This window comes from Euleptes europaea, chromosome 9, assembly GCF_029931775.1.
Source record: "Euleptes europaea isolate rEulEur1 chromosome 9, rEulEur1.hap1, whole genome shotgun sequence".
Classification (NCBI taxonomy): Eukaryota; Metazoa; Chordata; class Lepidosauria; order Squamata; family Sphaerodactylidae; genus Euleptes; species Euleptes europaea.
The window spans coordinates 8,624,569-8,638,212 of NC_079320.1; the positions used below are offsets into that span (position 1 = coordinate 8,624,569).

Consider the following 13,644-nt stretch of genomic DNA (forward strand, 5'->3'; position numbering starts at 1 on the left):
ATGGTCGATTTAACACCCCTGAAGACTGACTGTGGAGGAGGGGAAGGTGATTGTAAGCCGATTTGATTCTTCCTTAAGTGGTGGAGAAAGTCAGCATATAAAAACCAATTTGTTTTCTTCTTCTTTAACTGGGGTCAGAATCCGTCTACTGTCACATTCTCCCACTTTTTCTCTAAGAAGCTTAGAGATTCCTCATCCTCCATTTAAACCTCATAATGATCCCGTTTGGGAGATAGAATTATAGAATCATAGAGTTGGAAGGGACAACCAGGGTCATCTAGTCCAACCCCTTGCACAATGCAGGAAATTCACAACTACCTCCCCCCCACATCCCCAGTGACCCCCACTCCATGCCCAGAAGATGGCCAAGATGTGTTCCCTCTCATCATCTGCTTAAGGTAATAGAATCAGCATTGCTGACAGATGACCATCTAACCTCTTCTTAAAAATCTCCAGGGAAGGAGAGCTCACCACCTCCCGAGGAAGCCTGTTCCACTGAGGAACAGCTCTGTTAGAAAATTCTTCCTAATGTCCAGAAAGAAACTCTTTTGATTTAATTTCAACCTGTTGGTTCTGGTCCAACCTTCTGGGGAACAGAAAACAACTTGGCACCCTCCTCTATATGACAGCCCTTCAAGTACTTGAAGATGGTTATCATATCCCCTCTCAGTCTTCTCCTCTTCAGGCTAAACATACCCAGCTCCTTCAACCTTTCCTCATAGGATTTGGTCTCCAGACCCTTCGCCATCTTTGTTGCCTTCCTCTGGGCAGATTTTGAGAGAGTATTGGCCCAACTGCTTTTTAATGAAGGGGTTCCATTTTTCTCAGCTGTTTTTATGGTCCACTTCTAGTCTGAGAATGGTTTTATGGCTATCGTTTTAGGCTGCTGAAAGTTGTTCTATGCTGCCTGAATGTCCCTGGCTTGTTTTTATGGCTTGTCTGTTTTGTTTCTGGTTTTAGAGGCAAGCCTCCTCTGTGGAGAGGCAGCATATACCTTTTCCAAGTAAATAAATAAATGTGCAGAGTAAGAGCTCAGGCGTCTTTCCTGCAGTCTTGGGAGTCCTGCCAAAGGAAAGGTGTTCAAAATGTGCATGGAGAATGAAAACAAGAAGGATGCTCTTGCTTCCTCTTCTTCCATGTCCCAGGAGCCAGTGTGTTGGTTAAGAGCGGTGGTTTGGAGCAGTAGACTCTAATCAGGAGAACCAGAATTGCACACAGTACTCCACGTGGTTTCTGAAATGTCACTACCCATAGCTCATACACTTCCAAACGTGTCTGTAGTGGTTAAGAATGGAGGTTTGGAGAAGTGGACTCTGATCTGGAGAACCAGGTTTGATTCCCCACTCCTCCACATGAGTGGCGGAGGCTAATCTAGTGAACTGGGTTGGTTTCCCCACTCCTCCGCATGAAGACAGCTGAGTGACCTTGGGCTAGTCACCACTCTCTTAGAGCTCTCTCAGCCCCACCTACCTCACAGGGTGTCTGTTGTGGGGAGGGGAAGGGAAGGTGATGGAAAGCTGGTTTGATTCTTCCTTAAGTGGTAGAGAAAGTTGGCATATAAAAAACAACTCTTCTTCTTCTTTCCACATCCAAAGCAGATCTTGCCCTGAACCATACCCTGCACTTATTCCATAATCAAGTCCAGTAGCACCTTAGAGACCAACAAGATTTTCGGGGTATGAGCTTTCTGTGCATGCCATGGAGCCTGGTGCCCGCCAAGTGCTATTAGGAAGTGAGTGGGGCCAGGTAGGGCTTTTGCCCAGCAAGGGTTCCAGTTGGCTATTAGAGGTCTGATTGGCTGTGCGGATTTTTCAGAAGTTGCTTTGGCAGCAGCTGGCACAACACAAGGATCTTCGCTGCCTGACTAAATGCAAGTTCTGTGTAGCCAAGAAAACCTTTTAAAATAATGTTCTTTTTACAAGGCGTCCTGTTAAATAAGAACTTCTGCCTGAAATGTTGAAGAATTGCTTTCATAAGAGCAAGAGTGCAGTAGCACCTTATAGACCAGGGGTGTCCAATCTTTTGGTTTCCCTGGGCCACATTGGAAGAAGAATTGTTTTGGGCCGCACATAAAATACACTAACACTAACAATAGTTGGTTCATAATGTTTTAAGTAAGTTTACAATTTTTTGTTGGGCCACATTCATAGCCATTCTGGGCCGCATTTGGCCCGGGGGCCGCAGTTTGGACAAGCCTGTTATAGACTAACAACATTTCTTCAGAAGTGAGCTGTGACTCACAAAAGCTCATACTCTGCCAGAAATGTTGTTTGTCTTTAAGGTGCTACTGGATCCTTGCTCTTTTCTACTGCTACAGACATAAGAACTTAAGAAAGGCCATGCTGGATCAGATCAAGGCCCATCATGTCCAGTAGTCTGTTCACACAGTGGCCAACCAGGTGCCTCCAGGAAGCCCACAAACAAGACAACTGCAGCAGCACCATCCTACCTGTGTGTTCCACGGCACCTAATATAATAACCATGCTCCTCTGGTCCTGGAGAGAATAGGCATGCATCATGACTAGTATCCATTTTGACTAATAGCCATGAATAGCCCTCTCCTCCATGAACATGTCCACTTCCCTCTTAAAGCCTTCCAAGTTTCCTGGGGCAGGGAGTTTCACAATTTAACTATGTGAAGAAATACTTCCTAACAGACTAACATGGCTACCCATCGTGATCCAGTTACTATCAGAGTTATGCATAACCTTACTCCCTGACATTTGCGGTTTTCTCTGCCTCTCATGGCAGCCATTTTGTGGTTGTGTCCCTTACCCTGTGTCAGAATTCAAAAAGGTTGGGGACCCCTACTCCAGGATGTTAACAAATAAAACATGTACTCCATCATATACACACGACCGTTTTTGTGTAACTGATAAAACAAAGAAGGTCAAAATTATGTCATTCAAAATTTGGGCATCTGTCTTTGGCAGGAACATGGTTGAATTTCAGACCAGGTGACCATTCTCAGAATTCACACAATGAAAAGATCCTGAAGAAGGTCATATTTATTTCTAAGGCCAGGATTAACTTTAAAAAAAAAGAATTAAAGCCAAAGTTTTATCCTCCAGACCAGGGCCACAGGGTGTTAGGGTGCTCGCTCTGTATACACAGAAATTCTTGTTTCTAGTATAAGGTTGGGTGTTTTTCTACTGGAAGGATTTCCAAGTCTGAAAAGTCATGCCTCAATTAAACATGTCCCGCAACAGGTTGTTCAAGCTTTTTTATTATTTACATTATAAATTTTGGGGATTAAACCATCTCTGACTAGGATCCAGAGCCTACCTGAATGTGAGACTTTGAGCTGCTGTGGAGGAAAAGTCCAAAAATTTTTTCATTACAATAGAATGTCTCCTGATTCAGGAACAGAATGTTCTATATTTTCCAAACAACCAAATATTATACAAAAAGGACAAGCAGCAAAGGCCTAAAAGAGCTGTCGTTTTTGCCAGGTAGGGCTTAGATAGCAAGACAAACTGTCATGGTGGACATTGAACTAACCAGATGAGGTAGTTTATAGCAAGTCTTGTTTAACCCCATTGTTATTTGCGGCCTTTTCGAGGTCTTCCAGCATCAGGACTTGAGTTTTGTCCATCCAGTTCCCTTTCTGAGGCGGCCTTCCTGGACTTGTGGATGTAAGACGCTGGGCCGTTTGTTGGGGAACAGCGGCGGGTAAAACGGCATTGCTTTGCCCCCGCTGGGAATAGATCTCCCTGGGCATCGCGTCCCCAGAGCAAAGCTGAAACCTGAAGGCTGCCTGGAAACCTCTCCGGAAGTTCTCGTTGAAGAACCCATAAATGATGGGGTTCATGCTGCTGTTGAAGAAGGCCAGCCAGTGAGCAAACGGGTAAACATAGATGTTGATGACTTGCAACTGTTCCTCGGTCAGGTCCGCATAGTCCGAGAGCATCGCCAAGGTCCACAATGGCAGCCACGAGAGGATGAAAAGCAGGGCCACGACGATGAGCATCTTGATGACCTTCTGCTTCTTCCTGTAAACAGAGTGGCGCTCCTGGCCCTGCTTCCCGGCCGTAGGGACTGCCGAGTTGAAGAGAGTGATCCCTATCCGGGCATACATGATGACAATGAGAGAAAGGGGGGCCAGGTAGATGTTGGCGAAGAGTACGGTGGTGTAGATCTTTCTCATGTCCTGGTTGGGCCAGTCCTCCCGGCACCAGTGTATCGGGCTGGTTTTGTTGCCGTCGCCGAGGATCACCCTGAAATGTTTCTCCTTCTCCACCTTCAGCATCACCGCCGATGGGCACATAATGGCCACGGCCAAAACCCAGATGACGGCGATGATGACAACTGCTGTTGAGATGGTCAGCTTCTGCTTAAAGGGATAAACAATGGAACGGAACCTGTGATGAAGACAGAATGTGCATGTCAATGTCTATCTTGATTTGAGAAGAAGAAGAAGAAGAAGAAGAAGAAAGAAAGAAAGAAAGAAAGAAAGAAAGAAAGAAAGAAAGAAAGAAAGAAAGAAAGAAAGAAAGAAAGAAAGAAAAGGAGGAGGAGGAAGAGGAGAAGGAGGAAAAGGAGGAGGAGAAGAAGAAGAATTGGTTTTTATATGCCGACTTTCTCTGCCACTTAAGGAAGAATCAAACCGGCTTACAAACACCTTCCACTCCCCACAGCAGGCACTCTGTGAGGCAGGTGGGGCTGAGAGAGCTCACAGAGAGCTGTGACTAGCCCAAGGTCACCCAGCTTGCTTCATGTGTAGGAGTGGGGAAACAAATCCAGTTCACCAGATTAGCCTCCGCCACTCGTGCGGAGGAGTGGGAAATCGAACCCAGTTCTCCAGTTCAGACTTCACCGCTCCAAATCATCACTCTCTTAACCACTACACCAAGCTGGTGCTACATGAGGTAGCACCATATGAAGGAATTTGCTTGAAAAGTGTAACAAAAGTCTCCTATATATCTTATCTTTTTTTCCCCTGTCCAGTCGCAGCTGACTTATGGCGACCCCATAGGGTTTTCAACGCAAGAGACATTCAGAGATGATTTGCCATTGCTTGCCTCCGTGTCATGCCCCTGGTGTTCCTTCAAGGTCTTCCATCCAAATACTAGCCAGGTTCAGGGCTCAGAGTGTGTGACTGGCCCAAGGTCACTCAGCAAGCTTCCATGGCACAATGAGGATTCGAACCTGGGTTTCCCAGATCCTAGTCCAACACCTTAACCACTACACCATGCTGGCCCTCTATATGTCTTAACTACAAGTTAAAATTAAAGGCCCATCCCCATATCTCAAAAATGATCTTTTGTACTGTTTTCTACTAAACTTGACTCCTGGGGTATGACCACAATATATTAATGTTATCTGCTTTCAAGAGGGGCTGTGACTCAGTGGGAGAACATCTGCTTGGCATGCAGAAGACCCCAGGTTCAATCCCCGGCATCTCCAGCTAAAAGGACCAGGTAGTAGGTGATGTGAAAGACCTCTGCCTGAGACCCTGGAAAGCCACTGCCAGTCTGAGTAGACAATACTGACCATTCTGGACCAACAGACTGATTCAGTAAAAAGTAATGTCATGTCTATGATTCTATAAAGTTGTTTGCAGTAAGAGTTGTTTGACAGTGGAATCAGCTACGTAGCGAGGTGGTGAGCTCCCCCTCACTGGCAGTCTTTAAGCAGAGGCTGGACAAGCACGTGTCAGGGATGCTCTAGGCTGATCCTGCATTGAGCAGGGGGTTGGACTAGATGGCCTGCACAGTCCCTTCCAACTCTATGATTCTATGTGTATTTATGTGTAAAAGCTTTTTTAATACAGCAGATTCAATCTGGTAATGTAGCATATGAACTGATACAGTTTGAACAGCTTATAATGACACCAAGCAAGAAGATATTGTCCAAGATCTACTTTACAATGCATAGTCAGCTAAGAGAAAAATCCATATTCTTAAATGGAATAAGAATATTGTGTGGATTTATACATCTTAAGGGAATGGAGTTTTCTTTCAGCATGCATAACACCAAGTAGATTGTCTAAACCTCCTCTCTCGGTTAGTAATAGGTGCAGATTACATTCCTATATGATGGTCATACCCCAAGGGCTCAAGTTTAGTGGAAAACAGCAGAAAAGGCAATTTTCAAGATATGGGGATTGGTCCTTAATTTGAAACTTTTATCTCTTAAATTGTTTCGATACCATAACTACTAATCCCAGACAGCTACTGCTGTCTGCTTTGACCTCTGCAAGGATGGTATTTTCATATTATTGGGAAAACCGGCATTGCCTGGCAAATTAGAACAGTTCTTAAAGATGTGGGAATTGCTATCAATAGTCAAACAAACAGCAATTCAAAATTCTAAGAATATTTTAGATGACAAAAATTGGCAACAATTGGATGCGTTAAAAAAAACCTTAAGGTGTTAGAAATGAGTGGCTAGGAGAGGAATAACTATAACTGTGTGCAAAACGATTCATGGCCCCTAAAATGAATGCAAACATGTAACAAGGTTCTGGATGTTCCATATATTGGAAATTAGCCTTCTCTTTGCCTGCCGTTCCAAACATTAAAAGACATTCCTACAACACCAGCCAAGAGTGACTGTGTTTTTCCCTCAGCTCCCACCAGCCAGACTATATAAAGAGCAAGCGGTTGATTTTAACCTTTCGACAATCTATTAATGATAGTAACAAATTGTAATTGCAGTCAAGTCTTTAGGTGCTTTAAAAATAAAATAGAACGGCAGTGATGAAGATCACGATCATCTGTCTCCAAAGTTACACAGTAATCAATCTGAAGAATATATTTCCTTTTTTTTTTTTTTTTAACTGGTACAAGCAAAGGGCAGAAATCTAGGCGGGGTTTTGCATTTTTGCATGCGGTACACATGAACACATGAAGCTACCTTATACTGAATCAGACCCTCGGTCCATCAAAGTCAGTATTGTCTACTCTGACCGGCAGTGGCTCTCCAGGGTCTCAGGCAGAGGTCTTTCCCATCACCTACCTGCCTAGTCCCTTTAACTGGAGATGCCGGGGATTGAACCTGGGACCTTTGGCATGCCAAGCGGATGCTCTACCCACTGAGCCACAGCTCAGCATCCTGCCCTCTGCTGGTGCCTGATCTAGGACTCCCTACTCTCTTGGGCTGATAGGAAGAAAGTAGATTCCTTTGAAATGTGGTGTGGGAGGAGAGTGTTACGGATACTGTGGACTGCCCCAAAAACAAATCAGTGGGTTCTAGATCAAATCAAGCCTGAGCTGACCCTAGAAGCTAAAACAATTAAACTGCAGCTGTCGTACTTTGGTCACATTTAGGGCTGTTGAAAAAAAAATTCAGAAAAGTTCGGCTTTGGCAAAATTCGGCCCGTTTAAATTCGGGAAGTGCCGAAGTCCGAACTCCCCCGCTTTGGACCCGCGAAATTTGGCGCGAGATCCGGAGTTTGGGGGGGGGGACAGATCTGCGCCTCCCGGCCGGGAGACACAGATCTGTTTAAAGAGCCCCCCGCGCGCCTTCAGGGGGCTTCCCTGAAGGCGCGCCGGGGGGGGGGGGGAACAGATCTGTGCCTCCTGGCCGGGAGGCACACATCTGTTTAAAGAGCCCCCCTCGAGCCTTCAGGGGGCTTCCCTGAAGGTGCGCGGGGGGGAACAGATGTGCGCCTCCCGGCCAGGAAGCACAAATTGTTTAAAGAGCCCCTCGCACCTTCATGGGGCTTCCGGCCGGGAGGTGCAGATCTGTTTAAAGGGCCCCCCATGCACCTTCAGGGAAGCCCCCTGAAGGCATGCGGGGGAAAACAGGTCTGCGCCTCCCGGTGAATTTATTCGTGAACACCCCGAACTCGCGAATTCGGCTCCCCGTTTTCCCTTCTTTTTTGAGTACGGTTCAATCCGAACCGAAAAACCGCCGAATCAGGGAAAATTCGGCTGTATTTCGGTTCGGGACGAATCAAATCGACAGCCTTAGTCACATTATGAGAAGACAAGAGTCACTGGAAAAGACAATCATGCTAGGAAAAGTTGAAGGCAGCACAAAAAGAGGAAGACCCAACAGGAGATAGATTGACTCTATAAAGGAAGTCATGACCCTCAAGTTTGCAAGAGCTGTGCAAGGCTGTTAAAGACAGGACATTTTGAAGGACATTGATTCACAGGGTCGCCAGGAGTTGGAAGCGACTTGACGGCACTTAACACACACACACACACACTCGGTTAACAAACGACTGTGCTGATAAAACCTCCTCTCACACATACACACAATCTGAAGGGTTTATATACATGTGTCAGAAGCTCTGAGTCATTTTTCAAAGACACAAGTTTTCAGTTAATGTGGAGATCTGACGAACTAGGGTTGCCAACCTCCAGGTGGGGTCTGGAGATCTCCTGAAATTACAACTGATCTCCAGACTACAGAGATCAGTTCCCCAGAAGAAAATGGCTGCTTTGGAGGGTGGGATTTATGGCATTATTCCGCCCTCTCAGGTCCCTTCCCTGCCCAAACCCCACCTTCCCAAAGCTCCATGCCCAAATGGCCAGGCATTGCCCAAGCAGGAGTTGGCAATCCTACAGTGAACACACGTGCCACTTGATGTTACAGGGCCTTTCAGACAAAGGGAGAAAGATCTTCATTGAACAGAGTCAGCCATCCATGAAGCTGTACCTCTTTCTGACATGTGCCGAGTCGAACAATATAGCTCCCGCAAAGTAAAACATCAATACCATGGTATTGATGCATTTTTGCAATTCTCAAACTCCCATGGAGAACCTTTTTATAAAGAGCCATGGATTTTGTACCTCTGTTTCCATTAAGCTTGTCCTCTAAAAGGGTCAAGTGCCCCTAAGTCTTGATGGAGGATAGCTGCTATTTCCAATCTTTTCCAACAAGGCACTTCACAGTGTTCTTTCACTGAGCCACATGTCCACATTAACTGTGAGAGTCTAGAAGAAGAGGAGGAGGAGGAGGAGCAGCAGCAGCAGCAGCAGCAGCTGTGGTAGAGCATCTGCTTGGTATGAAGAAGGTCCCAAGTTCAATCCTTGGCATCTCCAGTTAAAGGGACCAGGCAAGTAGGTGATGTGAAAGACCTCTGCCTTAGACCCTGGAGAGCTGCTGCCGGTCTGAGTAGCCAATATTGATTTTGATGGACTGAGAGTCTGATTCAGTGTAAGGCAGCTTCATGTGTTCATGTGTGAAGAAGAGAGTTGGTTTTTATATGCCAAGTTTCTCTACCTTTTAAGAATTTCCTTCCCTTCCCATCCTCACAACAGACACCTTTTGAGGTTGGTAAGGCTGAGAGAGATTGAAGAGAACTGCGTCCAGCCAAAGGTCACCCAGCAGGCTTCATGTGTAGGAGTGGGGAATCAAACCTGGTTCTCCAGATTAGATTCCCCACTCTTAACCATTCTGTCTCTGTGCAATAGCAGCCATTAAAAAGGCTGGTACCCAGCGCCATATGGTCTGTATGTTATTCAGTATTGCTTTCCAGACTTTGATAGAGACCCACCTGTCCACTGCAATTGCGACCAGAGTGAAGACGGAAGCAGAGACGGAGATTCCCTGGATCATCCCATTCATCTTGCAGACCATATTCCCAAAAGGCCACCCTGGAAAATAAATACTGGATCAGTTGAAGATAGAAAAACTGCATTTACATATCTCTCTCTCTCTCTCTCTCTCTCTCTCTCTCTCTCTCTCTCTCTCTCTCTCTTGCTTTGTAAAGTGCTGTCAAGTTGCAGCTGACTTATGGAGACCCCATAAGGTTTTCAAAGCAAGAGACAAACGGAGGTGGTTGGCCATTGCCTGCCTCTGCATAGAAACCCTGGACTTTTTTGGTGGTCTCCCATGTAAATACTAACCAGGGCTGACCCTGCTTAGCTTCAGAGATCTGACGAGATCGGGCCAGCCTGGGTCATCCAGGTCAGGGCACATCTACATCGGCTCAGTAGTAAAGGACAGAAAAGGGTTAAAGTCGAAATGTTGGGGACAATAATGATTGTTGCATTCATGTACTTTCCCCATTCATGTAAGAAATGAAAAGAATACTGCAGGGGGATTTGATTTCAACAGCAGTAGGGACCCTTCCTATCTGCACCTCCTTGTACTCCTTCTCCCATCCCAAGAAGAGAGATTTGCAGAGGGAGAAGAAACCTTGAAAAGGGTGGGAGTTGAGGAAGGAGCTGAGTCCGAGTGTGCCACAGGGAGAGAGCAGCCAGAGTAAAGGGTAGCTCTGCCTGGTAGGGTGGCAGAGTGGTTTTAGTTCTGCCTCTGTGAGAGAAGAGAGTACCCGACTGGCAGGCCCGTCTCTGGTAATGAGCAGGCCTGCAAATTATCATTTGTGGCGCAATCCTATGCAGAGTTCCGCCAGTCTGAGCCCACTGAAATGAATGGGCTCAGACTGGAGTAACTCACCTGAGGATTGCACCGTTAGTCCTGACTCTTGGGAAAGGGCAGATTGGAGTGGAATCCTGCATGTGTGAGAGGATCTAACCTAGTGCCTAGTCAGTAAAAGCCTGATTGCACCAGAAAGCATTGAAGATAATTCATATTGCTCTTGAAGCCATAAGTAGCTTAAATGTATGTGCCTCAGCCAGGTTTCTCCTCTGACTTTCTGGAGACCCGTGATGCTGATCTGTTTTCTGAAACAAAACCTGCAAATAAATAAATCTTCTATGTTGTTTAGATGGCATTCCTGCTAAAGGAATGCTAGGGTGGCCAGGTCCCTCTTCGCCACCGGCGGGAGGTTTTTGGTGCGGAGCCTGAGGAGGGCGGGGTTTGGAGAGGGACTTCAATGCTATAGAATCCAATGGCCAGAGTGGCCAGCCACTTTCTCCAGGGGAACTGATCTCTATCGGCTGGAAATCAGTTGTAATAGCCGATCTCCAGCTAGTACCTGGAAATTGGCGACAGTAGAGATCTCTGTATTCTACTTGCTCAACACAAAACTTACCTCATGGTAGCGAACCCAAAGCCTATACACTTGCTACCTTTAGAACACCTGGTAACTATGGGGAAGGTTTATGGTTTAAAACAAACCTCATCCCCCCCCAAAAAAAGAAAAACCACAGGAGGTTGTGTGGTTCCCCTTCTTTGGTAGACAAGGCCTGCCACGGAGCCAAAGGTTGGCTTCAGAGACCACGTTGAGTCAGCCTGTAATCAGTTCAGCATGGTAGAAGTTCTTTGTAGTAGCCATAATGTTTCCATGAGAACTTGAGGTGTCTTGATGAAGGAGACCTAGTCCGGTGTCCTGTTTCAGACAGGGGCCACCAAGCTGCCCTGTTAAGGTGAACAAACAGGTCTTCAAGGCCAAGCCCTTCCCCCTGACGCTGCCTCCAGAATCAGGCTGCCTTCAGAGGCTTGGAACTTCTGATTATGGAGACTCTCTTCAGTCACCATGGCAAGCAGCCATTGATGGACATCTCCCCCAGGAATCTGTCTAATCCCCAGTTAAAGCCGTTTATGATTGAGTCCATCGCTGCATCCATGGGGCCCCTGGCAGATAATTCCACAGCTGAATTACTCACTGAATGAAGTGTCACAGGGTAGGCATGTCGGTCTGCTGTGGAACAACCAGATTTGAGTCCACACAGAGTTGAAAGGGATCTCCAGGGTCATCTAGTCCAACCCCCTGCACAATGCAGGAAAATGAGGGCAAAGCCCGCGGGGAGAGCGAGGAGACCTCTGACAGGTGGAAAAGGCATGCATAATCCAAAGGAAGCCCCGAAGCACTCGGTGGGGGTGACCGCGGGGAAACGTCCCTGCATAAAAGGCCAGAGTGACCACAACACTCCACCACACTGGCTGTCATGGTCATAGTGACATGAGCTCTGTATGTAGGTGGAAACATTTGTTTGCTTGAGACTGATAACAGAGGTGATATTTTAACATGTTGGCTATGGGTGGGCTTCAAGCAAGGCCATTCCTATTTTGTGACACAGGGTAGCTCTAGGAATTGCCAGAAACTCTATGGCAAAACGATAGTGCTTCTGGTGATTCCTAGAGCTACATTCCATCACTTCCAGTTTTTCACCAGAAGTGATGCAACCATGATGCCTTTAAAAAAAATTCTGTTATCTTGGAGTGGCAGCAGGGAACTGGACCTGGGGGATTCCCCATCCTGACTAGGGGACTCACAAGCATACATGCGGACCCTGCTCAAAGTTTTCCATGACAGACATCAACTTTGCCTGTTTCCAGACTTCAAGGAAGGAGACAAAACCTACCGGAGATGATATTATCCAGCAGAGTGGTGGGCATGCAAAATATCCCCACTAGCAAATCGCTGACCGCGAGGTTCAAGATGAAGAGGTTGGTGACGGTGCGCATGTGCTTGCTTCGTAGCACAATGAAACACACCACACCATTGCCAATCATGCATAGGAGGAAGATGAGGAGGTAGGAGATGATGAAGATCGCGGCGACAAGAGGCCGGTGGAGGTAAAAATCCACGTAGGCCACATCGCTCTCCATGCTACACGTGTGGTTCTGCCCGCTGCAATTCCTCAGGGATGGCGAACCGGTTGAAAAACTGGGCTCCAGGACTGTATCCATGTTAAATTGTTCCTGGTAACAGAAATAAAAAGGGAGTAACTGGAGGGAATGATGCGTGAGACAGCATATCATGCAACAGGCTCGAAACAGAGTATTGCCAGCCAACCTTCCCTGATCTTCAAAGGCTATCACACGGGGCTGGTGCAGTGTAGTGGTTAGAGTGTTGGACTAGAACCTGGAATGAGCTGGTCTGAATCCCTCACCCAACCATGGAAGCCCACTAGATGACCTTGGGTCCATCACAATCTCTCAGCCTAACCTACCTTTCCAAGGTTGTTGTAAGAAGAAGAAGAGTTGGTTTTTACATGCCGACTTTCTCTACCACTTAAGGAAGAATCAAACCGGCTTACCATCCCCCTCCCTCCCCCTCCACACAACAGACACCCTGTGAGGTAGGTGGGGCTGAAAGAGCTCGAAGAGAGCTGTGACTAGCCCAAGGTCACCCAGCTGGCTTCATGTGTAGGAGAGAAGAAACAAATTCCGTTCACCAGATTAGCCTCCATCGCTCATGTGGAGGAGTGGGGAATCAAACTCGGTTCTCCAGATCAGAGTGTAGCACTCCAAGCCACTGCTCTTAACCACTATACCACCCTGAGGATTAAGTGGGGAAGGGGGGAAAGTCACTTTGAGTTCCAAGTTAGGGAGAAAAGTCATCCATCATGACTAGTAGCCATTTTGACTAGTAGCCATGGATAGCCCAGTCCTCCATAAGAACATAAGAAAGGCCCTGCTGGATCAGACCAAGGCCCATCAAGTCCAGCAGTCTGTTCACACAGTGGCCCAACCAGGTGCCTCCAGGAAGCCCACAAACAAGACAACTGCAGCAGCAGCATCCTGCCTGTGTTCCAAAGCACCTAATATAATAGGTGCACCTAATATAATTTTATAATATAATAGTCACCAAGAGTTCCTATTCACAGATCCTACATGCTGCATTTCATTAGCTCCTCAGATATCAGAATGAAAGTGGATATAAATGTTTTTTTAAAAAAAATAGGGATGATTTTGAATCCCTCATCTCCCCTAAATTTCACACCACTTTCCATTTCCTCGTGCCGAATTTTTCACTTCATTTGTTCTGACATCAATTTTATACAAGTGGGATAAAAAGGAACCAATTGATCAGGACCATCAGGAATGGAAAATGGG

The 13,644-nt window shown here is 46.5% G+C and overlaps 1 protein-coding gene across 1 annotated transcript; it reads right to left on the reverse strand.

Annotated features, from left to right (window-relative positions):
* Positions 1-3,514: 3,514 nt before the first annotated feature.
* NPFFR2 (neuropeptide FF receptor 2) lies at positions 3,515-12,495 on the reverse strand. The gene is made up of 3 exons (XM_056855777.1): positions 12,168-12,495; positions 9,452-9,551; positions 3,515-4,361 (listed from the first exon to the last, which is right to left on the reverse strand). The coding sequence occupies exons 1-3, from the start codon at positions 12,493-12,495 to the stop codon at positions 3,515-3,517; spliced, it is 1,275 nt and encodes a 424-aa protein (XP_056711755.1).
* Between the last annotated feature and the right edge of the window lie 1,149 nt (positions 12,496-13,644).

Coding starts and splice junctions, on each gene's coding strand:
- NPFFR2 (XM_056855777.1), bottom strand. CDS start 12,495: ATGGATACAGTCCTGGAGCCCAGTTTTTCAACCGGTTCGCCATCCCTG. Junction 9,552..12,167: donor GCTGGATAATATCATCTCCG/GTAGGTTTTGTC, acceptor TTTATTTTCCAG/GGTGGCCTTTTGGGAATATG. Junction 4,362..9,451: donor GTCGCAATTGCAGTGGACAG/GTGGGTCTCTAT, acceptor TCTTCATCACAG/GTTCCGTTCCATTGTTTATC.